This window comes from Platichthys flesus, chromosome 3 (genome assembly GCF_949316205.1).
Source record: "Platichthys flesus chromosome 3, fPlaFle2.1, whole genome shotgun sequence".
NCBI lineage: Eukaryota > Metazoa > Chordata > Actinopteri > Pleuronectiformes > Pleuronectidae > Platichthys > Platichthys flesus.
The window spans coordinates 21,722,538-21,749,958 of NC_084947.1; the positions used below are offsets into that span (position 1 = coordinate 21,722,538).

The 27,421-nt window shown below is 42.3% G+C and overlaps 1 protein-coding gene across 2 annotated transcripts; it reads left to right on the forward strand.

Annotated features, from left to right (window-relative positions):
• The first annotated feature begins 935 nt into the window (after positions 1-935).
• gnb1l (guanine nucleotide binding protein (G protein), beta polypeptide 1-like) lies at positions 936-25,542 on the forward strand. Of its 2 annotated transcripts, none has more exons than XM_062384833.1 (7): positions 936-1,022; positions 7,350-7,513; positions 8,507-8,632; positions 8,754-8,916; positions 11,378-11,470; positions 17,265-17,480; positions 23,435-25,542. In XM_062384833.1, the coding sequence occupies exons 2-7, from the start codon at positions 7,404-7,406 to the stop codon at positions 23,711-23,713; spliced, it is 987 nt and encodes a 328-aa protein (XP_062240817.1). In that variant the 5' UTR covers positions 936-1,022; positions 7,350-7,403; the 3' UTR covers positions 23,714-25,542. The 2 variants fall into 2 exon arrangements, with proteins under 2 accessions (XP_062240817.1, XP_062240816.1); XM_062384832.1 differs by having other exon boundaries at positions 959-1,022; positions 7,353-7,513.
• Positions 25,543-27,421: the final 1,879 nt, after the last annotated feature.

Genomic DNA, 27,421 nt, shown 5'->3' on the forward strand with positions numbered 1-27,421 from the left:
TAAAACACTCTGGTTTCATCTAATCTCTCAGCTCAGACCCAGCCGAGCTTGAAACCCGCTTTCTCCATGATAGGAATGGACAAATAAAGGTTTCTCCCAGCACTGGCATGAAAGGGCTCTGTGTGCTCTGTGGATTAGGACCCTGTGTTTTCTCTGTCTCTTTTTCTCAATTAGACTGAAAAGGCTGAAAAAATAAAGACACTTCTGTTCATGCCGTATCACAAGGCTTTGCAAGTTTTGGACTGATGATGTTTTTTAATGAAGATAGTATCTTTTGTAGACGTATAGGAATTCTCTTCTGTTGTATTACCTAGAAAACAGACATTTTTTGTGAAAATCATCATAATGATTTTACATTTGTATATTAGAGTGCTATCCAATCCCAACAACCCAACAAGTCTTTATTTATCTATTTCAATATTTTTGTTGTTTCACTTTTTTTCTTTGTAAAGAAACACCATAGAAATATAATAAAAGATCATGGCGGCTGAAGGAAGACAGAACGTGGTTAGTGTTCGACAGGTGAGGGTGAGACGGAGAAGGCCTTCCTCCAAATGTACATCACTCAATAAAATAAGAAACCTTTACTTAAACCCATAAAATTCTATTGTTGTGAATTTCAGTGACATCTAAACATTTGAAATACTTGTAGGACAGGGGAAAATGTGTAGTGAGAGGCAATCCTGTAACTTCTCGTCCTTCTTGAAGTCTCTCCATTCACCCCTGCTTAGATACACAAGGACAACTTGAGCCTTTGAGATCTCACATCACGTCTTATGATAGGTGGACATCCATTTTTTTGAAAAATGTAGAGAGAGAGAGAGAGAGAGAGAGAGAGAGAGAGAGAGAGAGAGAGAGAGAGAGAGAGAGAGACATGTTTCTGACATGTTTCTGTACAGGCACTTTGTCGGGCAACTCATCAGTAGTAAATAGAGGTCCTTGCAGCCTGGCTCACGCCTCGTCTCCTCCTCTGCTGAGCTGCTCTTCCTGACATTTTCATCACTCCGTGTTTCACTGAACTGGTATTTTGTCGAGTCTTGTTCCAGCCAACATGTCCGTAGTAACTTTATGTGACTCTGCGGGAACACCCTGACCGTGCTATGATACAGAGGCCGCTCTGTGTGGTGCTATTTTAGGTAGCTGCTAGCCGGTTGCTAACCCTCTTTTTACTGATGACAGCATTTCAGCCCAACGTTTTAATGAACGCTTTGGTTTCAAAGTGAAACACTAACATCCAGTGTCATGGAGGGGCGAGCAAACCAAACTCCATTCAAAGTCAGTGTTATTTAACGTTTGACTGTCCTGGTCCTTCTCAGTCACGCTTCTACGATGTACTTTCTGACCCCTTACGTTCCATGTCCAGTTTGTTTATAGAACGGCAGCATCAGTTACCATATCTGACTTACAACCTAAATTAAAAAGGGATGTTACGATAGTTGTATGAATTGTCTTCTCATACTTTTGAAAGTACTATACACGAGAAGGTTCTTCACCAAAGCTAAAAAACTTCAAATGGATCAAATGAATGAAGTTTTTTGTGATTGAGTTTCTCCTGTAAAATAAACTTGTGCTGCAGGTCGTTCCCAGACTTGTATGAACAGTCATACCAAAGTTCATAAACCAGTCTGTTTTTTTCTGTACTTTGTAATAGAAGATACAGTACATGATGTACAGATGGGCACAAAGGTGTGGACATCCCTGTGCAAATATATTGTTGATTTTGGAAGTGCAAAGAAGGAAACAGTACCTGCAGCCAAAAGACATAAGGAAGCCTTCAAATGTTAATTCACTGTAACATTTTATTTCATGGATTAATAATATTTTATATAAAACAGCACTTTTGGGAAGTGCTGTAACAAGTATTTAGCCTTCAGTGTTTCTTGGAGCAGTTAATGATGGCAGTTTACGTCTGCTTCGGATCAGGGTCCTGTGATGAAAGCATCCTTTTCGCCTTCTGCTGCAAGACATTACAGTCAGTCAGGAAACTGCTGTATATGTGTAATTTAGATTCATTTTCAGATCCTCAATCTTTATCTTTGATTATCCCATTGTAATAGTTTATTTGTGTAGAACATTTCCACAACAAGGCAATTCAAAGTGCTTTACATAAAATAAAATAGTTTACCACAAGTTAAGAGGACTAAGATCATTTATCATTAACATATGTTAATTCTTAATTCAGGGAAATGAAGCCCAATGAGAGAATGAAGTTCAGAGTGCCTAAACTTTTACAAACAAACTGCACAGTTTTTGAATGAAGACAGGTGTGACTGTTCAAGGATGAGCTCATAATATGCTGTGTGGAAGAACTGACAGCATATACAAAACAATTGAATGAATTCCTCTACATTAAATGAAGCAAGATTAAGCTTGAACATGTCTTGATTTTCTGCACACACCAAAACTACATTGACTTCCTGTATCCAGCTCACTGTGCCTTGAACAATATTGCACAAATGCACAACTTGGATTTTGGTTTGATTTTGTTCAGTTTGCATGTCCACTTGAGCATTTTTATATTTATTAGGGTTGACATCTTCTGGAAGCTGTTCATGTAGAAATAGTTATCAACTTTTGTACTGTTTATTGATCAGTATTTGTGCTGTCACTCATCACACCCCTGCAAAGGCTGACAGCTTTAACATGGGGCCTGTGAGGTTTTGACAAAGTGTAACCTCTTATTGTTTTCCTTGTTCTATATCCCCTGTTGCATGATGTCCTTTTAGGATCACAGCAACTTGTTGTCATGTCTTTGCTGTATGGACAGGTCCTAAAACCCATCACAGCCAAAATGTGTGGAGATGCCTGATGACACTCGAGCTGTCGACCCTCTTGTGTTCCTTTATCCCCTAGTGTCCAGGCAAATGACCTCACAGAGGAAATGGCTGATAATGCAAACAGATAAGGCTCCTGGTACCTGTTGACCACAGTCAGGACCTCCTAAATCAGGACCCTCTGACACAGTGCTCCATCAGTGCCTGCCTCAATGACAGCCACAAGGCATTGAGCTCTTATCTGCAGTGGCCCCTGCTTAGCATTCACGCCATTCACGCGAACAATGCCACCTCTTCCCGCTCACTGGCTCTCTGACTGACAGTGGGTGTTGGTGCACTTGTGTCTGACTTCAGCCTCTATCTGACACTGAACTGTTTATGCAGTCCAGATACCCCCTTCCAAGACACAATAAAGGGTGTGTGTCTTCCTAGCCACTTCCTATGTTGTTTGTCTAACTGGACTTTAATAATGGACCTCGCTCTCTATTTGGCACGTTGGCTTCCTCAGGAGGGATCGGACGTTTGGGCAGAAGGGCTGACTAATGGTTGCAGGGCCAGCCCACCACCCACCCACCCGACGACCAGCCAGCATGTTGGAGGTTGCCTCCTTGGCGAGACTGTGAAAAGCAGGGAAACAGCAGATAAGACCACAGCCTGTGATAAACAGCAGAATGACTAAGAGCTGAAGTATTATGTATGGACGGATTTAGCATCTTTCTCTGAAGCACCCGTAGTTAAAGTCTGCTGTAAAAGATGTTAGAGAAAAAAAAATCTATTGGCCCAATAGGTAATAAAGTTGGCTTTTCAGTTTGGGAGCTATCTAGAATGCAGCTTTTGAGCTATGTGTAATCTACTTTCAGTTTTCATCATGCAGCTCAGATCTCATATTTGACGAGGCTGGTATCAGCAGGGGATCTTGGGATCCCATGCCTCCATAATAGCTCCTGTGAAGCTGGGGCTTTATAAAGCTTCTCTAATAAACCCCTGTGATCTGTATATCCCCCCCTCCCTGCTCTTATTTATGAATGGCAGAATTTGACAAGGGGACAGCTCAGGTGGGTAGCTGCCGATCACATGATACCAAAGAGCTAAGAGAGGAATGTGGGCAGGACTCCCTCTCACTCACTCACAACTGGGGGAAAAAAACTTTGATGCCCCATATCATAACGAATACCCTATCTGCCCCCTCCCTCCTCAAGCCCTCATATGTGCAGCGATGCCGAGGAGGGGAACGGGTGCTGCAGTGGAAGAGGCTGGGGGGGGCACAGATAGTGGCTGCGTTTGATCTGAAGGTCGCCAGCCCCTTGCTGGTGTTGAGAGATCCTTGGCCGACGAGGCTGGCTCTTATTTAATAACATGAAGGGGAAGCGGACCTTTCTCTCATAATTAGGCCTAATTACCCAGTAGGTGTGGACAGACGGCCCAAGAAGAGACAAACTGCCTTTATCCACGGACTTAGAGTCAGATTACCCAGAGCTGTCTTATCTGTTGCAGGGCCAGCAGGAGCCTCCATCCTCCTCTCCTGCCTCTTCCCACTGGCTCCCATGTCCAGCTCGGGTATATTAATCAGTCAGAGTGATTTATTGAAACCCTGACCGCGACTCACAGGTTTAATTAGGCCTAGCTTGTTACCATCATGGTGTCATATCTGAGATTGTTCCTGTGAATGTGATTAATGAGAAAGTGTGCTGACCTATAGGGTATTGACTATCTATTGCTCTATTGTCACGTGCTAGATACACAGTGAGGGAGTGGGTGTGTTGATGACATTTGTAGGACACACCGATTCTGGGTTGTTGTGAACACGTCTGAGCAGAGAGTCTCCTGCTGAGTTGTTCATGTGTGGAAGGAAAACTCCGGAGAAAGTCCATCCAGACCCAATTGTGCGGACATTCTCAAGAGTTCATGTTTGAAAATGCTTATGAATACTCAATAAAGGGTACCAGCTTCGATCTATCCAGCTTCCTGCTGTTGCTTCTCCATCTGGCTAGTGATGTGTTATTATGTCAAACATACAAGCTCGACATGTGACAGGCTTGATTGTTTGTTCGGCAACCTCTCTGTTAGCATGGAACAATTTGAGGGCCCTTGCAAACTGGTTTGAGTGACATCCTGCCACCGTGTTGTTTGTTTACAGTATCTGTCTCTCCCTTCCTGAGCTGCCTGCATGTTTGTATTTGGGTTTGTGGGTGACTCACTTGTAGCCACCACAACAGAGCCATTGTCGGGGGCAGTTCAGCGCCTGGAAATTCTGACGCAGAGAAAACAGAAGGAACGGTTTGCTGAGAAAGCGATAGCCGAGGGAGAGTGGCCCTTATTCTCATCTTTCAGATGCAGGTTTGGTTTGGAAGTCCCCGAGTCCTGTGAAGAGACATCTCCATCACTGATCCCGAGAATTGTCTTTGATTGACAGCGAGCTGTGATTAGCAGTGGAAAGTTTCACTGCCCCTGCTCTTGAGGCAGTGAAAGCAGCCAGTCTCAGGCTGCTGTGTCCGTGACTCACAGCGTCATGCAGGGCCTGCTGCTCGAGGACAATAAGGAACGCTTAATCCACCTGTTATCAGGGTGAGCTTCCTCCTGTCACACACTCACAGGCGCAGGACTGTGGCTCAGGAATGCAGCATACCCTCCCAGTCACAGGAGGACAAGCTTAACTGATGGACCCTCACAAAAACTCTGTTGATGGTTTGTTGCCATTTTCTTCATACCACAGATAAACAAGTTTGCTCAGTTGTTGGCCGAAGGGCTTCCTGTTGGTTTGGTTGAGAGATCTGTGTGATGTGCGTTGGTCAACTTCCTATGCAAAGAACTGTATGCCTTTTTTGGCATTTTATGTATTATGTCAATTATTAGTACAATCCTTCTATGTTGAGCATGAAAAAGCTTAATTGGTCTCTTGCAAACACATAGTGTGTCTCCCCATAGTGAAGCTGATGGGTTAGCTGAGTCCCATAGACTCTGATGAGGTGTCCTTAATTAGGCAGGCTGGTCAGAGGTCCGTCTCTCCGCTTCACAGGTTCACATGGACAATTTAACCACTAACCTCCTGAAATGCCCCTGAATGCCTCAGGCTCCAGTTTCAGTTTCTGCTGATTGCAGGGAGCAGAGGTTATAATAAGTAAAAGTAGAGTTGGATGGGTGGAGTGGGGGGTCAGGGGTAAAGACGTGCTTAGTATCTGCTGCAAATAGATTGTTTCCATGATAGTCTTTATGATTGCATTTTCTTGTTTAAAGTCTGAGTTTCTACCTAGAATTCACTGTTGATCTTGAAGGCCTGAAATCGCATTCACAGCAAAAAACATTTAAAAAGCAGGTTTTTGATAGTTTATATTCTTCTTGCCTCTGCATGCCTCTATGCTCAGGGGATCCCTATAGTACAAGATGTAAGATATTTCAGTCAGGACCAATGTGGTGCATCAACAGACATTGACGTCTTTACATACTTTGCTCCATGTGACTACAAATGGTCAGAGACATTTAAGGTAAAGCTGGCTTCATAACCTCAGTGTTGTGCACCACTTAAGTTCTTGAGAGTTGTGGCTGGGGTAACGTTCTGTGTAGGATTTGTTTTTGTGTTGGTATGGTGAACATGTCATTGCAGATAACTGGGTAAAGAAATGTTTTCAGTGTGCCAAGAGAGGAACTTACTCACAATCCTCAAGGGCGTCAGACAGTCAGTTAAATCCAAAAGCGTTTTATTAGACTATTTATCTTAATTATTCACTTTTGTTTGAATGGCTTATTATTTTCAAAGTATTGTTGTTTCTGATAACACTGTTAGTAGGTGGGCTGCGTTACCCGGATTTCTTGTTTCCATATTTATATGTTCCAACTTAGACTTAATTCATTTTTATCAAACCTCTTTGCTGTTGAGCAGCATAAGAAGTTTAGAAAGTGGATTAATAGATGGATATTAGTTATCTCGAGCCAAACACTAGCATTTAATTAAACTGCAATTTAATGGTGATGTATGGTGTGTATTATTTCCTTGGAACACACCTGCAGTCGGTTGAGTTTCCTCAGCTCCCCGGCCTACAAACAACATAAAAGGCCTGAGCTCTAAACTCTGCCTTTGGGACAACGGCTGTTGATAGCAAGAGGAGTGCGAAGTTTGAATCTCCGTCTGTTTACTGTAATTAGGCTGTCAGAGTTTGTGATTTATGACGTATTGAGTAAGAGAGGTGTTATCATGTAGACTGGAAAGAGGAGGACGGAGAGACTGAGAGAGAAAGAGGCAGAGAGCCACAGGGTTTTTAGCTACTAACAATAGAGAAAACAGACAGTGCATTAAACACAACTGTCTGCTGTGTGGAGAAAGGCTTCAAGGCTAAATGAGGCCTCTCTCTGAATGTCCCCAATGTTTGTGCGAACACAAATCAAGACTTTTGCAGATATTGTCAGAATTATACTTATTCTACTTTGTTCTATTCTTCTAAAGAACCCAAATTAACCCAATTGTAATGCAGGCAGGTTTTTGTTGCGATGAGTCTGAGTTGACCTCAATCATTGTTACCCGCATTTCCAACTATTGGAGTCCGTCACCAAATTAACTTGAATTTCCTTGTCTGTTTCCAGTAGCTGTAAGGTTGGAGTCTCCTATTATCCGCACATTGATCACATGAACCAGGGATGTCTCGTCCCGCTCCGTCTCCCATCTACACCCTGAGGGGGGCTGGTGGGCCACTCAACACCCTGCACTTTAGCTGCCTTGGAGGGGACACTCCCCTTCTATTTTCTGGGTGAGTCATGTTTCTCAATATCTGATAATTTGACTCTTCATCCTCCTACATCACTTAAATCTCTTCCTCTTTTAAGACATTTTACTAATTCCGTGCTTCGAGGGGCTTGTTTTTAACTGCGAGTGATGAGGAGATTCCAGCCAGCATTCACTTCAGGTGCAGGGTGTGGCTGAAGCACAGTGATATGTTTTAAAGATCCGCACATCTAAGGTCTTGATGTTGTGGTATTTATTTGGACCATAGACTGTATATAAAGATGAATGACATGTCTCCACTTCCTCCCACTATTCAGAAATGTATCTAAACTATAATGTCTACCGGCCATTTAACACTGAGGATGTCCTTTGGAGCCAGATTCTGCACAGTAGTGATCAGGAGATGGAGCCAAGGTCTAGGCTTTCAATAATGATGCTTCACTCTATTTTTAGAACATCAAAAAACTAATTCAAACCAAAATTTATAGAAAATGAAAACTTTATCACATCAGCGTGAAAAGAAGTAGCTGAAATGACAGAAACCATCTTTGAGGAAAACATATTTGATATGTACTTGGACCTTTAAAAAATTTGTCCACGTCTGCTCCACTAACACGGAGGAGGCAGGGTTTATGACCTGCAGCTAGCCACCAGGTAGCGTTCAAAAACACTTTTGGCTTTACATTTAGGGAGTTGTCATGTCGTCCATCTTCTTTATTTACAATCTATGGTTTGGACAAGAAGGAATCTGACCTCTTTGGTATTTTCTTTGTATCTGTGAGATCAGATACGTTGCATATACTGTATGATAATATAATACTATACTGTATATTCTGTGTGAATACACTGTGTGAATAACATATTACTATCTTGCAACACCGTGTGAATAATATAATGTGCTGTATATAGTGTGTGAATAATATGTTATATATACTCTGTGAGTAATATAATGACGTGTTGCATATAGTGTGTGAGCAGTATAAAGAGTCTACATAAAGCATCCTGTTGGGTTCTGCAGGTCAGGGACTGGTGCCATCCATATCTGGAACCTGAACAGCAGGAGGGCTGAGAAGATTGTAGAAGGTCATTCTGGTAGCTCGGTCATTTGGGTGAACTCTCTGCAGTCGAAAGATGCCCTCATCAGGTCAGGATGAATAATGCCTTGGTTGTAGCTTCTGTTAAGGTTCCTAACTTAAAGTAGATTCTCAGCAAGCACATGTACTTATTGCTATATCAAGTTCCTGTTCCTTTGTTTCTGTTGGCAGTCAGGGACGGGACATGCAGGTGTCTTTGTGGGACCTGAGAGAAGGTCGCAGTGAGCTAGTGGACTCTGTGTGGACCGACAGCGTTGGATTCTGTCAGTGCTCCCTGTTGGAGTCGAGCCCTGGAAACTACTTGCTGGCGTTTGCTGGAAAACAGACAGAAGAGGTTAGACATAGGGGCACTGAGATCTGTCTATAGAGTATGAATGTGAGTGTGTGTCTGTTGAATGATCAATGCATTCCCTGTGTCTGTCAGTTTGTTTGTTCTTTAGTTTGTTGGTTTATTTGTCAGGAGGATTACACAAAAATTACTGTCAATTTCCACCATACACTGTGGAGGGACGATGCCTGGGCTCGAGAAGAATGCATTCAATTTTGGTGCGGATGCAAATCAAGGGTTATATCCAGGATCTTTTATATTTCATGCTCAGGATTGTTCATCCTTGGTGGAGGTACATACTCTGAGTGCCATTTTAGTTTAGTTAATAAGTTAGTCCCACAGAAAGAGTTGTTATATATTGCCATGCCATCTTTACCCATTGATCCATAAATGTGATATAGTTTGAAAGAGTTAAAGATGATATATTTAGCCAATCATCATTAGTCATGAGTCAATGTGACATGTGAGTATTCAGCTTGCAGCCAGAAGCTGTCAAACAGCAATCTAAGCATCATCATTAACAAACTAGCATGCTTAATGCAAGGATTGGATTTTAATACCAGCTACCAGCTAAGTGTTGCTTCATTCTGACTGTGGCTAGTAAAATACCATTCACTGAATGCTTTTTTCTAAATCAGTGCTGTGACAGCTTGAGACAGCAAGTGGAATAGTGCTCTTTAGAGAGTCATTAACAAGGATGTTCCTGCTATGAAAACTCTTCACTAATAAAATACTTTGAGTGACTTGTTACTACTTTAACTGTAGATTTAGAGAGAGAATTCCCAGGCTTGATCAGATTATGCACTGGAATGACATCACGTTCGGTCCGTCTCGTAGTTAATGTTCAACACCCACAAAGTCTATATAGCTTTGTGTGGAGCCAGTGTGTGAACGGTGCAGCAGGATGGGGAGAGCCAAGCGATTCAGCCATCTTTTATTGCCTCCAGATTCATATTACTTGTTCCACCGCGGAGGAGCCACACTTGAAAGGGACAGAGCTGTCACCTGATCCAGCCAAACGTGCCTTTGCTAACCCCAGACCAGCAAGCCAGGCATCAGGGCGCCTGTGACTCCCAGCACCTCAATAATGCCATTGTCCCAACAGACACAGGCAGACAGAAACACACACACACACACACACACACACACACACACACACACACACAACACATAAAAGGTAGACCAAAACAGGCCACAGCCGATTTTGTCATTTTGTCTCCCACCCCATTCCACAGGAATAACTGGCCTTAGACTGATGCTTATCATGTGTCTGCAAATCAAACGCCCACATAATTGAATTCCCCCAAGAGACAATACATAGGCACTTGCCACAAATCCCCCACAATTGTCCAAGCAGTGAGTAGGTAGGTCAATATTTAGACAAGTAATGAAGAAAATAGACAACTGTTTTCTTCTGAGCTGTTTCAGGTGGTTTTGCTGTTTACTGTTCATAGTCAGATTTCTGCCAGCAGACTGCTGGCATGGCTGGAAACATTAATTATAAGTGTGGGTGTTTTATTTATGGGCAGTGTGATGCCACACAAGAACAGCGAACACCTGAGGCACAGGGAAGTTCTTAAAGGCCCTCTTTGTCAGGCACGCAGAGGTAAACATGCAGGACAGATGTGGCCTCGTGCTAAAATACAGATCACTCCCTTAAAGGGCTGTTTAATCTGAAGTCTAATGAGGATGAATATGTGGATCATCAGCGCAGAGGAAGTCAAAGGAATGAGTCTTGGTAGTGATGTGGGTACACACAGACATACATACGCACACTCTTCCCTGGCTTCATTAGGCTGTGTATTTTATCAGAATCAGTGCCAATGTGTACAGGAAAACACCATTCATGTCGCTGGGTCAGACTTTAGCAGGATTTATTATAGACTGTGGGGCGGCTGCACGGCACTAATGGATTGTTCTGTACTGTGGGTTGGAGGCGCTGCAATTTGCAGAGGTCCCGAATATTCAGACGACAAGCGAATGATAAGTTTGAAGACAGACTGTTTATACGGACAACTGCATTATGTGTGTGGTTGTAACTGGGTCTCAGTAATGAAAACATACATTGGAACAGAAATACCCTGATATATAACGGGTTAAAGTGGAAACATTTTCTTAATAACAGCGTGCCAGTTTATGTCGACCAGTTTAGGTAGACCACTCAAGGTGAGAGAGTTGGGGGGGCATAGGATCAATCAAACACGTATTAAACACGGAACCATGATAAGTTACACAAACTCAATGACCTAGATAGACTGGCATGCAACTGAATACAGAAATCTGTGGTACGTGAAGCCAGAAATAAAAACTGCTCTGGTAAGAATGACTCTCAGGAGAGCACATACATTTGCCTTGACCCATCATTAAGATCTGTATGTCGTTTCCTGCAATATCAGTAATCAGAAAGAACAGGTTCTGTTGTCTCTAGTGAGTTTTCAGTGTTTGAATTGTCATGTGTTCTCTGCAGATAAAGATTATTGAGCTGCCCAGTAAGACTCCAGTCTGCACCCTGGTCCCAGATGCTAAGCTGGGAATGGTCATGTGTATCAAACTGTGGCAGGTAAGCACCAGACACCCTCACCTATCATTTTAAAAGACACTGTTGCACTGTTATTTTTAACCCTGAACAGCAGCCTTGCATCTGTCTGTAACTAAATGTCAAGTTCACTGATTTTACTCCAGCAGTCATTGTCAAAAACAGTAGCTTCTCTTTCTTTTCTCAACTGTTTGTTTATTGTACTTTTTATAAACTTACCTGCCTTATTCTGATTGGCCGGCAGCCCATAACAAGGCGTAATAATTGATTAGTCCACAACAATGCACATTTGAGACGTGGCACATGATTTACAGCCCAACAACTTGTCCAGATCCATCTTTGCAAACGTTTCTTCTTAGCTGGCAGCAAGTCCCAACACTGTAATTAGAGCATTTGGAAGGGCCGGGGGTTCACAGCCATATATCAGCCTGCAGCTGTACATCCAATCTGATCCCATTAAAAAAAAGTTTGCGTTCTGTTTGTAAACGCTGTCGAAAGTTTTATTTTCCAGCCATTAACGAGAGCCTGTAATTATTTTCCTGGCTAATTATTAACTCTTTGGGTTTGGGGTTTTGGAGGGGAGAGGCAGAGGAGGGTTTTTAGACCTATGCAAGACTTTGGATGGTTCAGCTAAATTTTATGGCTTGTGCAGTTTACAGGCAACGGAAATCAAAACACAAGTTATCATTTGAAAAACAGAGTGAGGCAAGTTACTGGCTTGGGCACATTCATTCCTGTATCCCTGTTCTACCAATTAGAGTTACTTTAATAAGTCAAATTTAAGGGCCATAAAGATGACATAGTGTTTGTGATATTATTATAGAGACCTTGTGCTTGCTGACACGCTGTTTGTGTTTTTCTTCCTTTCCCTTTGATTTCACTGTTACAACCACCTTTCATCATCTGATTTATGAACCAATGCTGCTTCAGTGTTGAGTGCCAGGAAACATAATGATCAATTATATCATTATGAATTATATCATATCAATGTAATACAGCACAGGCAGCTGTCTGACTTCAAAGCCGAAGGGCCCAGCTGATTCTAAATCATTTCAGGCTGATTCCTTTCAAGGCTGAGGCTTGTTCATCTGTTACACTCACTGAGCTGCTTAAGAGACAACCAAGCAGGGGTTAGACTGAAACCCCCCCACATGTACATATGCACGTACACATACACGTGCACACAAACGTAAATAAACAAAAGCTGGTCTTACTCTAGAGGTTGCCTTTTACATTTTACGAGAGTTTTCTTGGTCAGACGCTTTCTCAACAACGCAGAAAATCTCCAGTGGGGTGGGGACGCAACATATTTATTCTGCTTGGGAGCTCAAGTCTTTTGTTTAAAGCACATCCACACTGACCGTCATCAACAAAAACTATTGATGAGGGTCGCTATGTCTTTCCAAGTTGACATCTGCGTCTGCGTCTTCTTTTTCATACTAAGATATTTGTATTGTTTTTTTATTTTTAAGTTTTGCCTCTGTCATGTGTGAGAAACATCTAACAAACACCCACTCACTGAGAATGAATCCTCCGGGAATTACGCTACTCTACCCTCACATGGGCTCATTTGGACAATATGTCGATTTTTTTTCCTGCAAAAAAAAAACTTTAGAGCCTCTGACTCGGATGTTTTGTTCTCATACACAGGCCGTCTGTATCCAGAGTTCAGTGCATGTCTGAAAGTAGCTATATATACTGTTAGTGCAGTTCGGGAACACTTCAAGTCAGTCAGATGTATACAAATAAATAATAAAAGACGCATCTTTCATGAAATGCCCACATGCTACCTACTGTTTCCCTCACCAAACACAGCAGGAGGCAACAGCCGACACAGTCATCCCCTCTCTCCAGCCAGTCTGACTCTCTGTCACACACGCTCCAGGAAGACACTTCTGACAGTTAACTCCTCTCGCTGTCTTTCTTCTCACCATCCCTCCCTCTTTTATTCACACCTTTGAGACGAGAGGAGATTATTTTCCAAGACGGACTCCCCAACAGATTTATTGTCGGCCTGTAAGCCCTCTCTGATGGATTTTATGGAGAGGATTAAATGCAGTGTTTAACTTCACTTTCTTCTCAATGCCACTTCCTTTCAGGAAAATCCCTCACAGCCTTTAGTTCTAATGCTGAGCTCTTGCTCTGTCTAAAAGGTGCCTGTCTGATTTCTCTGGATGGAAGCGGGGTACAACACAGCAGACGTGGAGGCAGAAAGTAGCTCCACATGTGGGTTTGACTCGTGTATGGATGGAGGGGGACAGTAGTGATGTATGATGTGCAAGGCTTTTAATGTGAACAGAGGCTGGCGGGGGAAAGGGAAATGTTCCTATACAGATATCCATCACTCTCAGCTCATCACCTTGCTGCCTCGTGGCCATGACATCATGGCGGCCCGGGACAAAAAACGAAAGGAACGATTGGTTCCTTATGTTGAGGCAGTGCCGGCCTGGGGCCTTTGGCGGCCACATCGGCAGAGGAATTTTTGAGGAAGGATGTCACACACACATTTCTCTGTAATTATCTTTCGATTGTATGTATTTATGTATTTACTCTTCTTTGTGATAGTTTATTTGACCTGCACAGTGCTTATCGATCAAATGGAGAAAAAAAAACTAAGGCAGTCAGAATCGCACTGAAGCCAAGTATTCAGCTGCTGTTCTTAGGCAGATCTTAAAATGCATCCTAGAAATAGAATACATTACATATTTTACAACAACATCTAAAATATAATAGCACAACACACCTATATATAATATCACAGCAGTCAGTTGTAATGACTGGTACTTGACTTAACTTTGTCTAGTTTTGTGGCATTTTTGAGCATTTAATTTATTTATTTAACTGCTCTAAATAAGTACAAGGCTGCTATAACCATAATGGAGCCCTTTATAATAATAAAAGGATTTGAGCCATAGAAAAAAAATCGTTGTCATACAGAACAGTACAAATACTTTTACCGGACTTCACTTTTAGTCACTTCCATCACCTTGTTTAGAGGTTGTTCATGATAAATATAGTTACACATTTTATTTCATAATAACCCTCTAACCCAGAGTCAAGGTGCATATCATCAGAAAGACGGTAATAAGAATGGGGTCAGTCAAGTTGGAAAATACCCACTTTATATGTATCAAGTCAGTCTCAAAGATAAAAAAGTATTACAGTAAAGAAACATGGATTAGTGTTAAAGCTAAGGCTGGTAAGTTGTTTCTGAAACATCATATTTATTGAAATCCTTTTCACGTCCTGATATCCATCAAAGAATGATGTTTTCTAGGATACATCAGTTGCCTTTTTTTCAAAGTGTAGCCTGCTTCTGCCTGTATCTCCAGGATAACAACACTAGCTTTGATCTACAATTGTTAGTAAAATATTATTAATTTGTAATAATATGATTTATTAAGTAAAGGGAACTTGCTTTATAAAATGCGAGTTCTATCTTCCTAATGTTCTTTGTCTTGCATGATACGGAACATCTTAAGGATTTCAACTATTGTACAGACAAAGAAAGCAATTTGAAGAAAACGTTTATCTGAAATTTGAAAGACCAAACAATTAATAAAATCATTGACAAAAGTTGTTAGTAACAATTGTAGTGACAGTGGCTGTGCTCTTGATATGTGTTTTATAATGTGGATCTAATGTTTCAGCACTTGTTATTCTACTGTGTCTATTTGTGTGGTAGGCTATCTCTTTGCATTTTTCTTACCACAGCAAAAGCAGGTATATGCCAAACATCCCAACTCAATGTGGTTGTTAAGAGTGTGAAGAGTATTGACTCTTAAAAAAAAAAAGAAACACCACAAGCTTGAAAGGATTGAATTAATACCACTGCCAAACAGGTTACTCTTTCATGTGTGTTTGTTAGTTAACATGATTACTGGATGGATTATCATGAAAATTGGAGAAAGGTTTGGTATGGATAAGGAAAGAACCCAATAAGTTTTGGTCAGGATCAGGGTCTTTTCAATTTCTTTAACATTGTACAATTTGCCAATTTCAATGATTTCTCAGAGAAGAATCCATGGTTCTTGAATTTAGGGGAACTGTTTGGCCTTAGCCTGTATTTGCTCTACTGCTTGTCATTCAAGTTAATGATACTGATGTTTAGAGGATAAGACATTTGAACACACATTCTGTGCACATTGTCCTTGTTGCACTTCAGTGTGTTCCATCAATACAACTTTGAAAAAATGGCAGCGGTCACATGACTGCTAACTGCCATGCTAGAGAAGACCTAGCTTCACTGCTCTCTCAGCTGCTCCTGCCTCGACAACCAGCTCCATCTGTCTTTCCAGCTGTTGTGTGGTGATGAATCTCCTCCCAGGGCCCCGGCCCCACTCCAGCAGAGAGCCCTCTTGTAGAAAGGCCGATGGAGGATATAATGAATTAGGTGTCTACCCAGGGTTCCCTGACCTCCGACCCATGACATCATCAATCAAGGAGGTCCTTCACTTAAGTGAAACGGTGGGCCCCAAGCCTGGAACGCTTTGCTCGGGCCCTGCCGGCAAGCAGGGGCCACTGATTTTCAGTTGTTTTTATTTGTTTTCATAATCCCTTAGTGTTCGTCCTCACTGATGTGTTTGGAAGGAATACACAACTCTGTCTATAATTTATTTAAAGCCGAGAGAAGAGAAGTCTGGAGCGTTAAGTGATAAGAGGACTTAAAGATGGATGAAAATCTGGCAGACGTGGCCCCCGCGCACATATGGAAAACATTTCTCTGACTTCTTGCGTCTGCATGGCACCGTGCTTTAAAGCAAAAGCACGGATCGGTACAGAGTGCACCGTGTTGCTTTGCTCTGAATTCATAGGTCCTTCAAAGCAAAAGGCAGGTACGCAGAGGAATGGATGAATTGTACATCAACGAGTTGACCTTCTCTCCCTTACCTCCTTCACTCATTCCTTTCTTCCCTCCAGCTGTGAATAGATATATGAAGCCTCCAGTTTTCATCACTTCACTAACTTACGTTCTTGTTCACTGAAGAGATCTCCACACAATCTGATTGCACACACTCATGTAGAGGAAGCTGACAGGCACAGAGAGGTTATATTTGAACAGTGAGGTGCGGCTTGTTCATTCTTTTCTATATTCATATATCTACAGCTACATAGCGTTATACCGTTTTTTGTAAAGGTAAATATGGTTTAGATTTTGTGTCTGATAATTTCTGATAATCAGAAATAATATAAAAACAAAATAATTGATGATGAAGATAAACTGGTTATGTTGCTGTAGCCCTCATAATGTCAGTGAATGTGAGATGATATATTTCAAAACATTCTTTGTTTTTATTTTGTTTTGGTCAAATTTGCATTAAGATAACATCAAAAGATAATTTGCCTTTTCAGAAATTAAACGGGTCTGTAAAATAATAGAGGTAGAATATTAAGAAGTTAAAGAAGAAATGGTTAAAAATATTAATATAAAGCATGGGAAAAAAATCTGAATCAAAACTCCATTTGAGTAAAAATAGCGTTTTGCAGTATTTCAATTCACTATATTTATCGTTGCCGGCAGCGATCTCTGTGGCTCAGTAATACAGATGAGGAGCAAAGTGAAGAGTGGTGTAATGGAGTGCTGGAAAGACAGAGCAGCAGGCTGACGAATGGAGCCCACAGAGTCTCTCCGAGTGTCAGCGGGAGCTTCCAGGAAGATAACCTCTGCTCTGCTCAGCTTCCAGCATCACACAGCGGTTTCTGTGGTTTTGACTACACAGATCTCATCTCACGTCTTAACTCACTCTGCTCTTTGTGCCCTTGCTTCCCATTTTGTGGTCCCTCCTCCTCTCCCTTATCATTCTCCTTTTTCCTGCAGCCAGACTCGGGTCCCGGACCTCTCCTGTTGGCTGGATACGAGGACGGCTCCCTACTGCTGTGGGACGTAACCCAGAGGTCTAAGCTGAGCCAAGTCAAAGCCCACCCTGAACCCGTCATGTGCCTGACCTTTGACACCAAGCGTCTGAGAGGCATATCAGGCTCCTCTGAGAAGAAGCTCACTTCCTGGATGCTGGACACACAGACCAACCTGCAGGTCAGAGGACGAGCTTATATAGGAACGTAGTGTGTAGTGGTCCCCTACCTTTTGGTCTCTTACCCCCTACACCAAAAGAACTGAAGTTCCAAACTCTTTTATTTGAATTCACATTGAATTGGGTGTTGCTTAACTCAAACAAAACTTAGAGTGAGAATTTAGATGGATGCACAATAATAGTAGATAGTGTTACAATAATCATTTTAAATAATAGAAATGTCAGTGTTTAGGTTGTGTGAAGTGACTGAGTTGGAAATTCTGACCATTTATAAATTACTTTGAGTTTCTTTTTCCACCATTTGTCCATTATTATAATTTATTTTAAGTATTACTCAAGTTTTATCTGCATTTCAATAGTTAATTTGTATAGTTTCGATGGAAGTGATGATTGCTTACAGTTGTATAGCCCTGACTCAGGTTAAACCATCTGAAAAAAACAATGCACACAGAGAAAGAAAATCATAGAACTTCTTTTAATATCTAGTTTCACAATCCTGACTGAAAAGAAAACAAATAATTAAATAAATCCAGGATGACACAACAATGAACTCAACGTATTTTTCAATTTTTTTATGCAGTTTTCAAAGTTTGCTGCTGCATTTCCTCCTTTTTTCAGCTTAACCTCCAAGAACTCCATGTGCTCTTTCCTATGGTTCTTCAAATGCTTTATGAGACTGCTAGTGTTGTAATTGGTAGCACTAGTGCCACCCCTCTAAACTGAAGTCTACAAGTTACCGTTTTTCCTTGTAGGACTTTCCAAAATGAAGTATTAGCAAATCACTGACATTTAATAAATTAATAGCAATGGCAATGGTTGCACTCACTGAAACCACTTCTTTGACATTCTTACCATTGTCAGTATGTTACAATATGTTTTATACCTAATCTATCTGTTTAGATTTGTTTGTGATTTGTGTTGTTTTGATCAAATCATATTAGCTATGATGACAGGGTAATTTGATTAATATTTGTACAGCTGTAAGGTTGCAAAAGTACCCTGGGGGAGGGGTAACAAGTGCTCTGGTTGGGCTACTGGCTAAGTTGATGTTAATATGGCAGACGGAAGTGTCTCAGGTTAAAGGCCTAAACCCCAAATTCGGCGAAATTCCGTACAATTTTACTTTTAAAAAAGGTAATGGAGGAGATGGAGGGAGAGGAGTGTTGCCTTTCTCTGGGCTCTTTTGGAAAACATCAGGGGCCAAAGAGGAAGAGGCTCAGCGGGGCTCCAGGGGCCATAAATCAGCTGCTGGTTACACAGTGTTGGCAGGGCCAGGGGCCAAGGGCTGGGCAGGGCCTGTCACTCCAGAGTCTTGCCACCCATGTTCAAATAGACACATAGTCACACATTAGGTCAGGGTGATATCTGGAGCTCTGGATTAAAAACGTTTTACTTATTATTGCATGGTTATAAATAGGATTGGTATCTGTGTAAACTGTGTATCTCAATACACAGTTTAAAAAAATCAACTAATGCAACTTTCCTCTTGACACTGATAAAACATGTTCTCTCACACACGAAAGTTCTCCAAAATGGTCTAAACATTCTTCTATCAGCTTTGAACCATAATTCATTTGACATAAAAGCCAATGCATCAGAGACTCAACGCCTCATTTCAGCCTATATTTTCTCCTGATTTCATGAGCAAAAGGGAATGCTCCTATTTTTCAGCCAACCCTCATGAATCAGAGCCGAGGGGAACCTAAAGCTGATATAGGACAAACCTGTATTATTCTTTCCAGGGCTTTTTACAAATGAATGCTTGAATTAGAAATATTTGGAAAGCCATTTTTTCCTCCCTGAAAACGCGTCTAGAAAAACACGGAGAAGGATTTGATTCAAAATACCAAAAGCAGAAGGAAGGTGGTTATTTGGTTTATTTTGCTCGAGCAACAAAATATTGATTCAGCATGTAATCCAGGATGAGGACGACAGGAAAAAAGCACAAGGAGAGGGAAAGGATCCAACAGGGGCTTTTAAATTATCCTGAAGTGCAGCTCAGTGTGACGTCCAGACAGCTATCCTCAGTTCTTCCCACAAAAGTATTTTTGTGTGGCAGCAGTAAGGGGGGGGCGGGGGAGAGAGCCGGGTGGCAGACCCGGGCCCTGGGTCCTGACGGATGACCCGTGAGAGGTAATAAAAATATCAAAACCTCGGAGGCCCCTTAACCAAACAAAAAACACATCTGCAGTAAAGGGAACAGTAGTTCACAGTGGGAGGCTGCAATAAAGGCTGAGGAGGCTATAAGTGCCACAGCATCCCACTTCCCACAAATTACCACGGCGATACAGTCCAGTGCAGTGGAACTGGCTGGCAAGGCAGATAGATGCTTTTTGAGAAATGGAGGGGAAACTGAATGTGACAGAACACAGTGCAGTTATGATTTAGTGAAGCAGAAGGGCTGTGAAGTGAGCTTATCAAGGCCAGATAAAGACAGATAGCCTCAGGAATGGAGGTTAATGTAATACACATGGCTCCCAGAGGCCTTTATCTGCTGTTTGACCCCGCTGGCCTGATATCGTTTCAGAGAAGCAAGGCATCCTCCTCAGTCCTTTCTTCAACTTTCCTTTTAGCTGGCGTCTTTCGAAACATGCAACTATGAGGGCGCGGGTGTTGGGGCTTACAAGCTGTTAAGCCAGATGGACATGTATTTAGGCGCCACTCAAATGTATTGACATGTGCAGTGACATGCTGCTCCAGGAGAAAGAAAAAGACGAGAGGTCACGGGCTGGAAGAAGAGAAAACAAGTAAAGACAGAGGAAGATGAGCCGTGCAAATCAAGCATAGCTGACAGCGAGCTATATCTGAGACTGATGACAGTTTACTGCAGGTGAAACTCCTGATCTTCATGTTCACTACAATGTGAAAATATCCACACTGTCTCCCTCAGTACTCACCTGGATGGCATCTTCTGTCCACCAGATCTGATGTGACCCGACTTATGCGTCAGACCCAGACTCAGTCCGGCTATTGGACTGATATATGGCCAAGCTGGCTGTCGTAAAAAAAATAATTCTCTTTCTACTGAGTGATCCCAAGCCCCTCTTCTCTGAATGGGACAGCTCACCTGTTTGACACATCCATCTCCTGTCAGCCAGAGCCAGGCTCTGACAGGCAAGGTGACAAAAGGCTGTAATCTCCCTGCTGCCGAGTGTGATTGTGGGACAGGGCGTGTCAGAAATACCTGCGAAAAGCCTCCCAGCTGCTCGGCTCCAGTGAGCGAGCGATGATGGGACGTTTCAGTAGATCAGCGTGAAGGCCGAGATCTTTGCCAAGACTGGCGCGAAAGACGAGGGAGGAAATGTGGAGCGGGGCTTGAGTGAGGTCTGCCAAGTGGGCCGCTCCTTTTGAACGTCTCCTCTGTCGGTGACATGCTACAAAAGAGGATCCTGAAGTGTGAGTTTGTGTTGGAGCCATCACAGACCCACAGCGAGTCTTGTGGACCCAGCTGCTGAGCAGAGCTGGTAGCCTCCTGACAGCTGTGAGAACCAGCATTTAAACAGCGTGCGTGTGCACATGTGCATGAATGCATGAGTGTGTGTGTTTGTGCGTGCGTGCGGTAACACAGGCCAGAAAGGAGTGTTCGGACAACAAAAACATGAATGAGGAAGCCCTGAGAGGGATCCTGTCCGATGAGATATTAAGAAAGCAATAAGAAGAAATATAGACTCTGTTCAGAACCTGACCTGGTTAATATAACAAATGTTTCCCTTTTAAGAAAGATAATTAATATTACACTACATTAAATTTTTATTAGCATCCATTAACTTGTGATTCTTTTCTGAATTACTTGTCAAAAGTTCGAAATAATCAATTTACTATCTTAAAAAAGCAACTATTCCCATTTGGAAACTGGAACCAACATATTTGTACATGTCTGCTTGTGCTTTGCTCTCTTGACCTTCTCACCCCTCTTTCATTGGGCTATGATGGAGGTCAGCATCAAGACTGGAAAACAGAAAATACCATTTGTCCAAATTTTTAATCAACTTATTGATTTGTCTGATAATTCCCACTCTGTTATTGCACTATATCCAAAGCTGACCAAAACTTAAAGACTCAAGCAGATTTCTGGAACTTTGAGAATAGGATTGAGGCGCTCCTGAATCCGCAAGTGTCAAAGATCACCTCTGTATATAATATGAAGATGGGACATATATATATTCTGATTTTGTAATATTTGGCTATATTTATTAACATTAGTAATATTTTGTTGAGGTTTTCTTCAAGAAATTACAAAAGGCTTCATCGAAAACAATGAATTAATTTCAGAATTTTGAATTAACTATGATCAAGTTATTAAAGAATCAACTTGTTTAAGCACTGTTACTCTGGAGCACCACAGCCACATGAAATCTCATGTCCACCCCTGATCGTTGGCAGCTCAGGAACCAGCGTAGCTTCACCCCGGCATCATTCATTTTAAATCACAGGACAGAACGACCCTTTTTCTCACAACTTTTCCCTTCTGCTTTCTCAGACTGTGGAAAGTAAAAACAATTGTACGGGTCGTCCTGCTGAATGAGCATTACTACATCATTAGCCAGTTACTGCTTACATTTGACCCTTTAATGAAACAAATGCCTTTTCCTGACACAAACTATGGGAAGCAAAACAAACAAAAACAGACACTTAAACCCATCATTATCAGGCCTCTAATGCAAACCAGATGCAGCGAGGTAGGGGCATACCAGATTCTTGAGGTAATAACAAAGCTCCAAACAATCTGTCACCCCCCCCCCCCCCGGGTTTCTTTGTATCAGTGTATCTGGTTTGTTTGGTATGACCAGTCACTGTTTCATACCAGTGGTTCTGTAGGGATCTTGGTTTTAAAAAAAGAAAGAGAGAAAGAAATCCCATCATTGCTTTTTGTGGACTTTGTTGCTCTGTTTTGATCAATGACATTCCTCCCTGCTCTCTCTCTCTCTCCCACTTGGGCTGCGAGTACCTGGCTTATATTTTCCACATGCAGCCTGTGGATGGTTCCTGCCCGGAACAGGAGCACGCAGATAAATTCCCCTCCGTCTCCTCCCATCCAAGGCCATTCGTCTCTCTAGACACAACTTATGAAGTCAATTTTACGCTGTCCAGTTTGATTTGGGCTCCCATATCCAGATGTTTGTGTCCCATCTAACCGTCCAGCAGGGATCCCTACGCTGCGGGAAGAGCACGTTCGCTCCGCAGGAATGCCCACCGCAGCAGGCCCTTTAGATGGTGATCTGAGCCACCATTCATTATACCATGTCTGAAAGTTGCCCCTTTTAGAGAGATTGATACAGTCCTTGGGACACTAGATCACGGAGAGAGCAGGCCGTGGCTAATCTTTAGCAGGCAGATGTTACAACAGAGTATTTATCGGGTCTCTTCTCCCGCTGACCGGACCTTTCAATGCCAATGTAATTCATCAGAGGTGCTTAAAGCAACAAGGCCTCTGCAAACAAGTGTTTCAGCGAGATGGTCTATCTCTCTTTTCCCGCAAAACTGTGACAAAGGGAACTCAAAGCCCCGTCGTGCTTCCAGATCAGGCCTCACTAACTCCAATCCAAATAATAGGGACGCAGAGAGATTTGCTTGTGGCCCTTGTGCCGTAATGGTTTACGGCCGATGATTGAGTCCCACTAGTCCACGGCCAGGTTCAACACACATCCAGCCTCACACTTGGACCTCCGTCATCAGATCAGCTGATAGTCTCCCCCAGTCAGTGTTTTTGTTGGCCTCAGTTTTTTAGGTGGCAGTGATTAATCGACTTACTGACCTATTTAGTATGTCTGATCATTTCTCTTGGCTTTTTAAATTTCTCCAACAATTGCCACAAAGAATCTACTACCCACCATCCTTGGACTTTGCAGAGTAAAAGATGTGGCAGTGCTTGTAATACCTGCAGTGTACCTCAGATGCATGTTTGATACATGGTCCTAACACCTGCATGTATCTTCTTCTCCATAACCACTTACAGCTCCAGGACTATGTGACTTTGGTCAACCCTGGGGTTTCCGACCTGTGCATCAGGGACGACGGCAAGCTTCTGGCGTCAGCGGGCTGGGACCACAGCGTGCGGGTCTTTGGCTGGAAGAAGCTGCGGCCGCTGGCAGTGCTTCAATACCACACCGACGTGGTGTTGAGCGTGGCCTTCTCAAACCACCAGGACCCCAGACAGAGACTGCTGGCTGCTGGATCCAAGGACCAGAGGATCAGCCTGTGGTCAATATACAACGAAGGAGCTGTCAACAGCTGAACCTCTGACTCCTGGGAGGACACACAGACTTTCCCTCAAAACTTCTTATCTGGCATCTGCCCTGATGCAATGTGATGCAATGGCTGCTCCATATTTCCGTCATTCTTGCAGTCAAAACTCTTTCTGCTTCGTGGTAAAAACCTGTTTCCCAACTTGCACCACAAAGAGGACTTTTCAGTTATTCACCCTCATTGATATAAAGGGAGAACTAGGTTTCTTCAATACTGCTTTATAAAGTTCAATCTGAACATTAAACCCTTCTTGAAGTTAGGATTTAAAGCTGATATATTATACTGCGTTCGATTTTTTTCAAGGGCATCTAATCCACTGAGTATTAACCTCTGGGAGCAACGGACATCATGTTGAGGTCGCCGTTGTAAGGAGTGGATATCCGGTCTGAGTCCACAGGAGTTGAAAGTTTCTGCACACCAAACCAGAACAAATAACTTTTTGTAGATGTTTTAAATCCAGAAAACCTTTTGGCAAATCTCTATAACAACTACCTGCATTCATGAATGCAGATACATTTCAGTCGATGTGCCGCGCCTCTTTTACCTGTTGGCAACCAAAGCTTGCTCAAATGTAATTGGTCAAACTAGACACAGAAACCAGAAGGCTTCTGGACCATAAACCACCTACAGTTTGTTCATATCAGCAAAATCTGTTTATAGAGATCTTATAAACTGGTTACTGTCTTTGAAAGATAAAGTAAACATGAAGTTGTAAAAAAAGAAGACCGCATTCTATTTTAAGGCTTTATCATGTCATTATCTATTATTTTAAATTTAAATTTAGCCTTCTAGAGCTGCTCATCCATTCTTTTGCTGTTAATCCTGTTGAAACGGCTGCGGCCTTTTCAAATAGTTAATAAGGCTCCGGCAAAGTTGTTCAGCCCACTGTTTTCTGAAGGCTGATGCGATGCCCTGTGCAGCTAAAGTGATTGTGTTGACTTATCTGATGGGAGATATGCTCCAGTGGACCTGGATTCGAGGTGTACAACGCACCTGAGCGGCTATGTAATCCTGTGTTGTTATTCTAGCAGGTCTTAGTTTAACACACAGGCGCTGCAGCCTGACCTGAGCTGTATTTGTTTAACCAGGTTAATCACAGCAGGGGTAGAGAATAGAGGGATGTTGTTTTAGTAAAGGTGCTCATCTGCAGTTGGTGTTATCTGTTTAGGAGCTGATTTGTTTTTTTTATTTACTTTCTAAACAGAGAACAATGTACTCCTAACTTTACACAAGTAATAGTATAGAGGAATCTTTTTTTTAACATTTTATTGTAGTCAATATGCTGGATAATGATGCATTTAATATACATGTTATGCCAAAAACAGATGTCTTTTTAAGAAAAGGACGTTTGTCAAGAAAGAGGCCAGGGGTCCTATTGTGAAAGTCCCAGAGAAATATATAAGTGATGTTTTTCTGTCCACTGTCTCTGATGAGCGACATGGGAGCTCATGTGTTACAACACGGTGCCGGGAGCCCGAGGGGGCCGGGGCTTCAAACGCCCAACTTTCTGCTTCATAAAGGCTTTTTTCTCCTGGGATAACCCCAAAATTGATAAGCTCATCATGCTGTACAGGAAGGGCCTGAGAAATCAAAGAGCCGGGCCCGACATAATGGCCAAAAATCATTAACGAACAGAGGAAAGACAAGGTCATCTGCTCGACAAGCCGCCTCGCTGTTGCACAACTGTCATGGAAAATGGTGTGCAACTGCAGCTCTGGGTTGTCTAGCCTGTGTTCAGTGTAAAGTTCTAAAAACCATTTGTTTTGTATTTTGTTGAAAACTTTTTATCATTAAAAAAAATACTTGGACTGAAAACTCTTTTTTTTCCTTAACTGCCTGGTTATAATGACATGTTTTCCTTGTATCCTGGTCTATACCTTTTGTGTCTGACCCCTACGGTGACATCTCGCCTTCATAATAGCTTCCTAACTCTCCTGTTGGCTTTGAACAAACACTAGAGGTGGCGTGTGGGCCAGCTTCCGTCCATTCTCTGATAAATCAAATGCTACGTCCATTGGTGCAGATGTCTGCTGAATGGAGCCGACAGCCACCCACCGGCCTTAGAAGTGGCTGGTGGACGTCGTAAATCACTTCATAATGGATCATTAAGGAAGTCAATAAATGGACAGGGAAGCTGTCAGCACAACGGGCCCTGTGCTTCACTTATCAACAAATGTGTGTCTTCCTTGGTCTTTAAGGTCAGAGGTCAGCCTGGCTTTGGGATGGGACATAATCCGTTGAATTGTGTTGGTGTGGCAGTGTGTGTGTGTTTTAATATTGGCACTGGCTGACCTCTCGGGTGTATTCATGGATAAAATGACCTGCTAAGACGTCACACTGAGCCTGATTATTTAGGAAATATAAATGGTGATAAAGAGTGATTATAAGAAAATAATTCCCCTCAGTTGAAGCCGCGGCCAAAGTTTCACCAAGTTGCTTTTATTTATTTTTCCAAATGTGAATTAATACAAACGTATCAGGACTCTTGCCTTGTGACGGTGATGTGTTTTGATGGGCCGCATAAAATATCTGTCAGCAGCCTCATGCGCACCGTAAACCGTAGCACCTTTTGTATTAGCTGCGAGGCCCGAGTGGGGGAAATGTGAAACATGTGTTCTGTTGTTTGGGTGGATGTCTGGTTGCTTTACCTGTCTTGTTTTCAATAACTGTCCAAGTGAAGCTTTTCAGCAGAAATGTACATGGTGAAGGGGACGCATCGAGACCCTGATAGGCCTGTCATAACAGATGTTCCAGATGCAGCAGAGTGTCAGATGATGCCTCAGGTCCCATTATCATCCATCCTCTGCATGCCTCAGTGGCGAGTCCTTGGCACAGAGTCTCCTGGAGCCTGAGATCTGGGCACACAAACCTTACTGCAGTGTGAGTGGGTCTGAAAAAGTTGCTGTTATCCTCGGTGCAAAATTAACGATACATCAAAGAATTTGGATTGAAAATGGCCCTGAACCTGTTGAAATCAGGCCAGAGCCCATTTAAGCGCTTGTGTATAAATCTAATGCAGAGAATGTCCTCCAGCACAGGACTCCATGCTGATGAGCTTGATTGGTATTGAGGTGCAATGCATTATAATTCCTCCAGTAGGCGCAATTTCTCTGATTTGTCTCTGCATGAAAACACATTTATTTGGTATTGCAAATAGCCAAGATATCAGGATCTCAGGTCAGTACATTTAAACCTCCCCACGGTACTTCAGACCAATAATAGGGAAACTATGTTCTCCTGTGTTCCCAATTTTTTATAAACTTTTGCATGCTCCTTCAGACTGCAGGTCAGATAATGATTCTCAGAGTATGACCAGCACTTTACTTTAGTAAATTGTGTAAATACCTGTACCTAACTTGAGTATTTACATTTAATGCTATTTTACATAACTCGGAGGCAAATATTGTACCTGATTCCATGAGACAACCTCGGTTGATACTTTACAAGTGAAAGTTTAACGTGCAAAATCAAAGTTGTCATAACAACATCAAAATTACAATAAGAGTGAAAGAGTAAAAAGCTCTTCCTTCAGCAACACCCGTAAAATTGTTAGAAACAGTAAGGAACAATTAATTTTATATTTAGGGACATTTTCAATGCAATATTTTTATCAGACTTTTGTATTTATTATTAATTAAGGTTGTTTTTTTAAAAGATATTGCATCTACTCTATAACCTTTACGGTCTCTACCTGTGC

Excerpts from the sequence above, each read along its gene's own strand:
- gnb1l (XM_062384833.1), top strand. The coding sequence starts at position 7,404 with ATGTCTCGTCCCGCTCCGTCTCCCATCTACACCCTGAGGGGGGCTGGT. Across the intron at positions 8,633-8,753 it reads TCGAAAGATGCCCTCATCAG|TCAGGGACGGGACATGCAGG; the intron begins GTCAGGATGAAT and ends TTCTGTTGGCAG. Across the intron at positions 17,481-23,434 it reads ACACACAGACCAACCTGCAG|CTCCAGGACTATGTGACTTT; the intron begins GTCAGAGGACGA and ends AACCACTTACAG.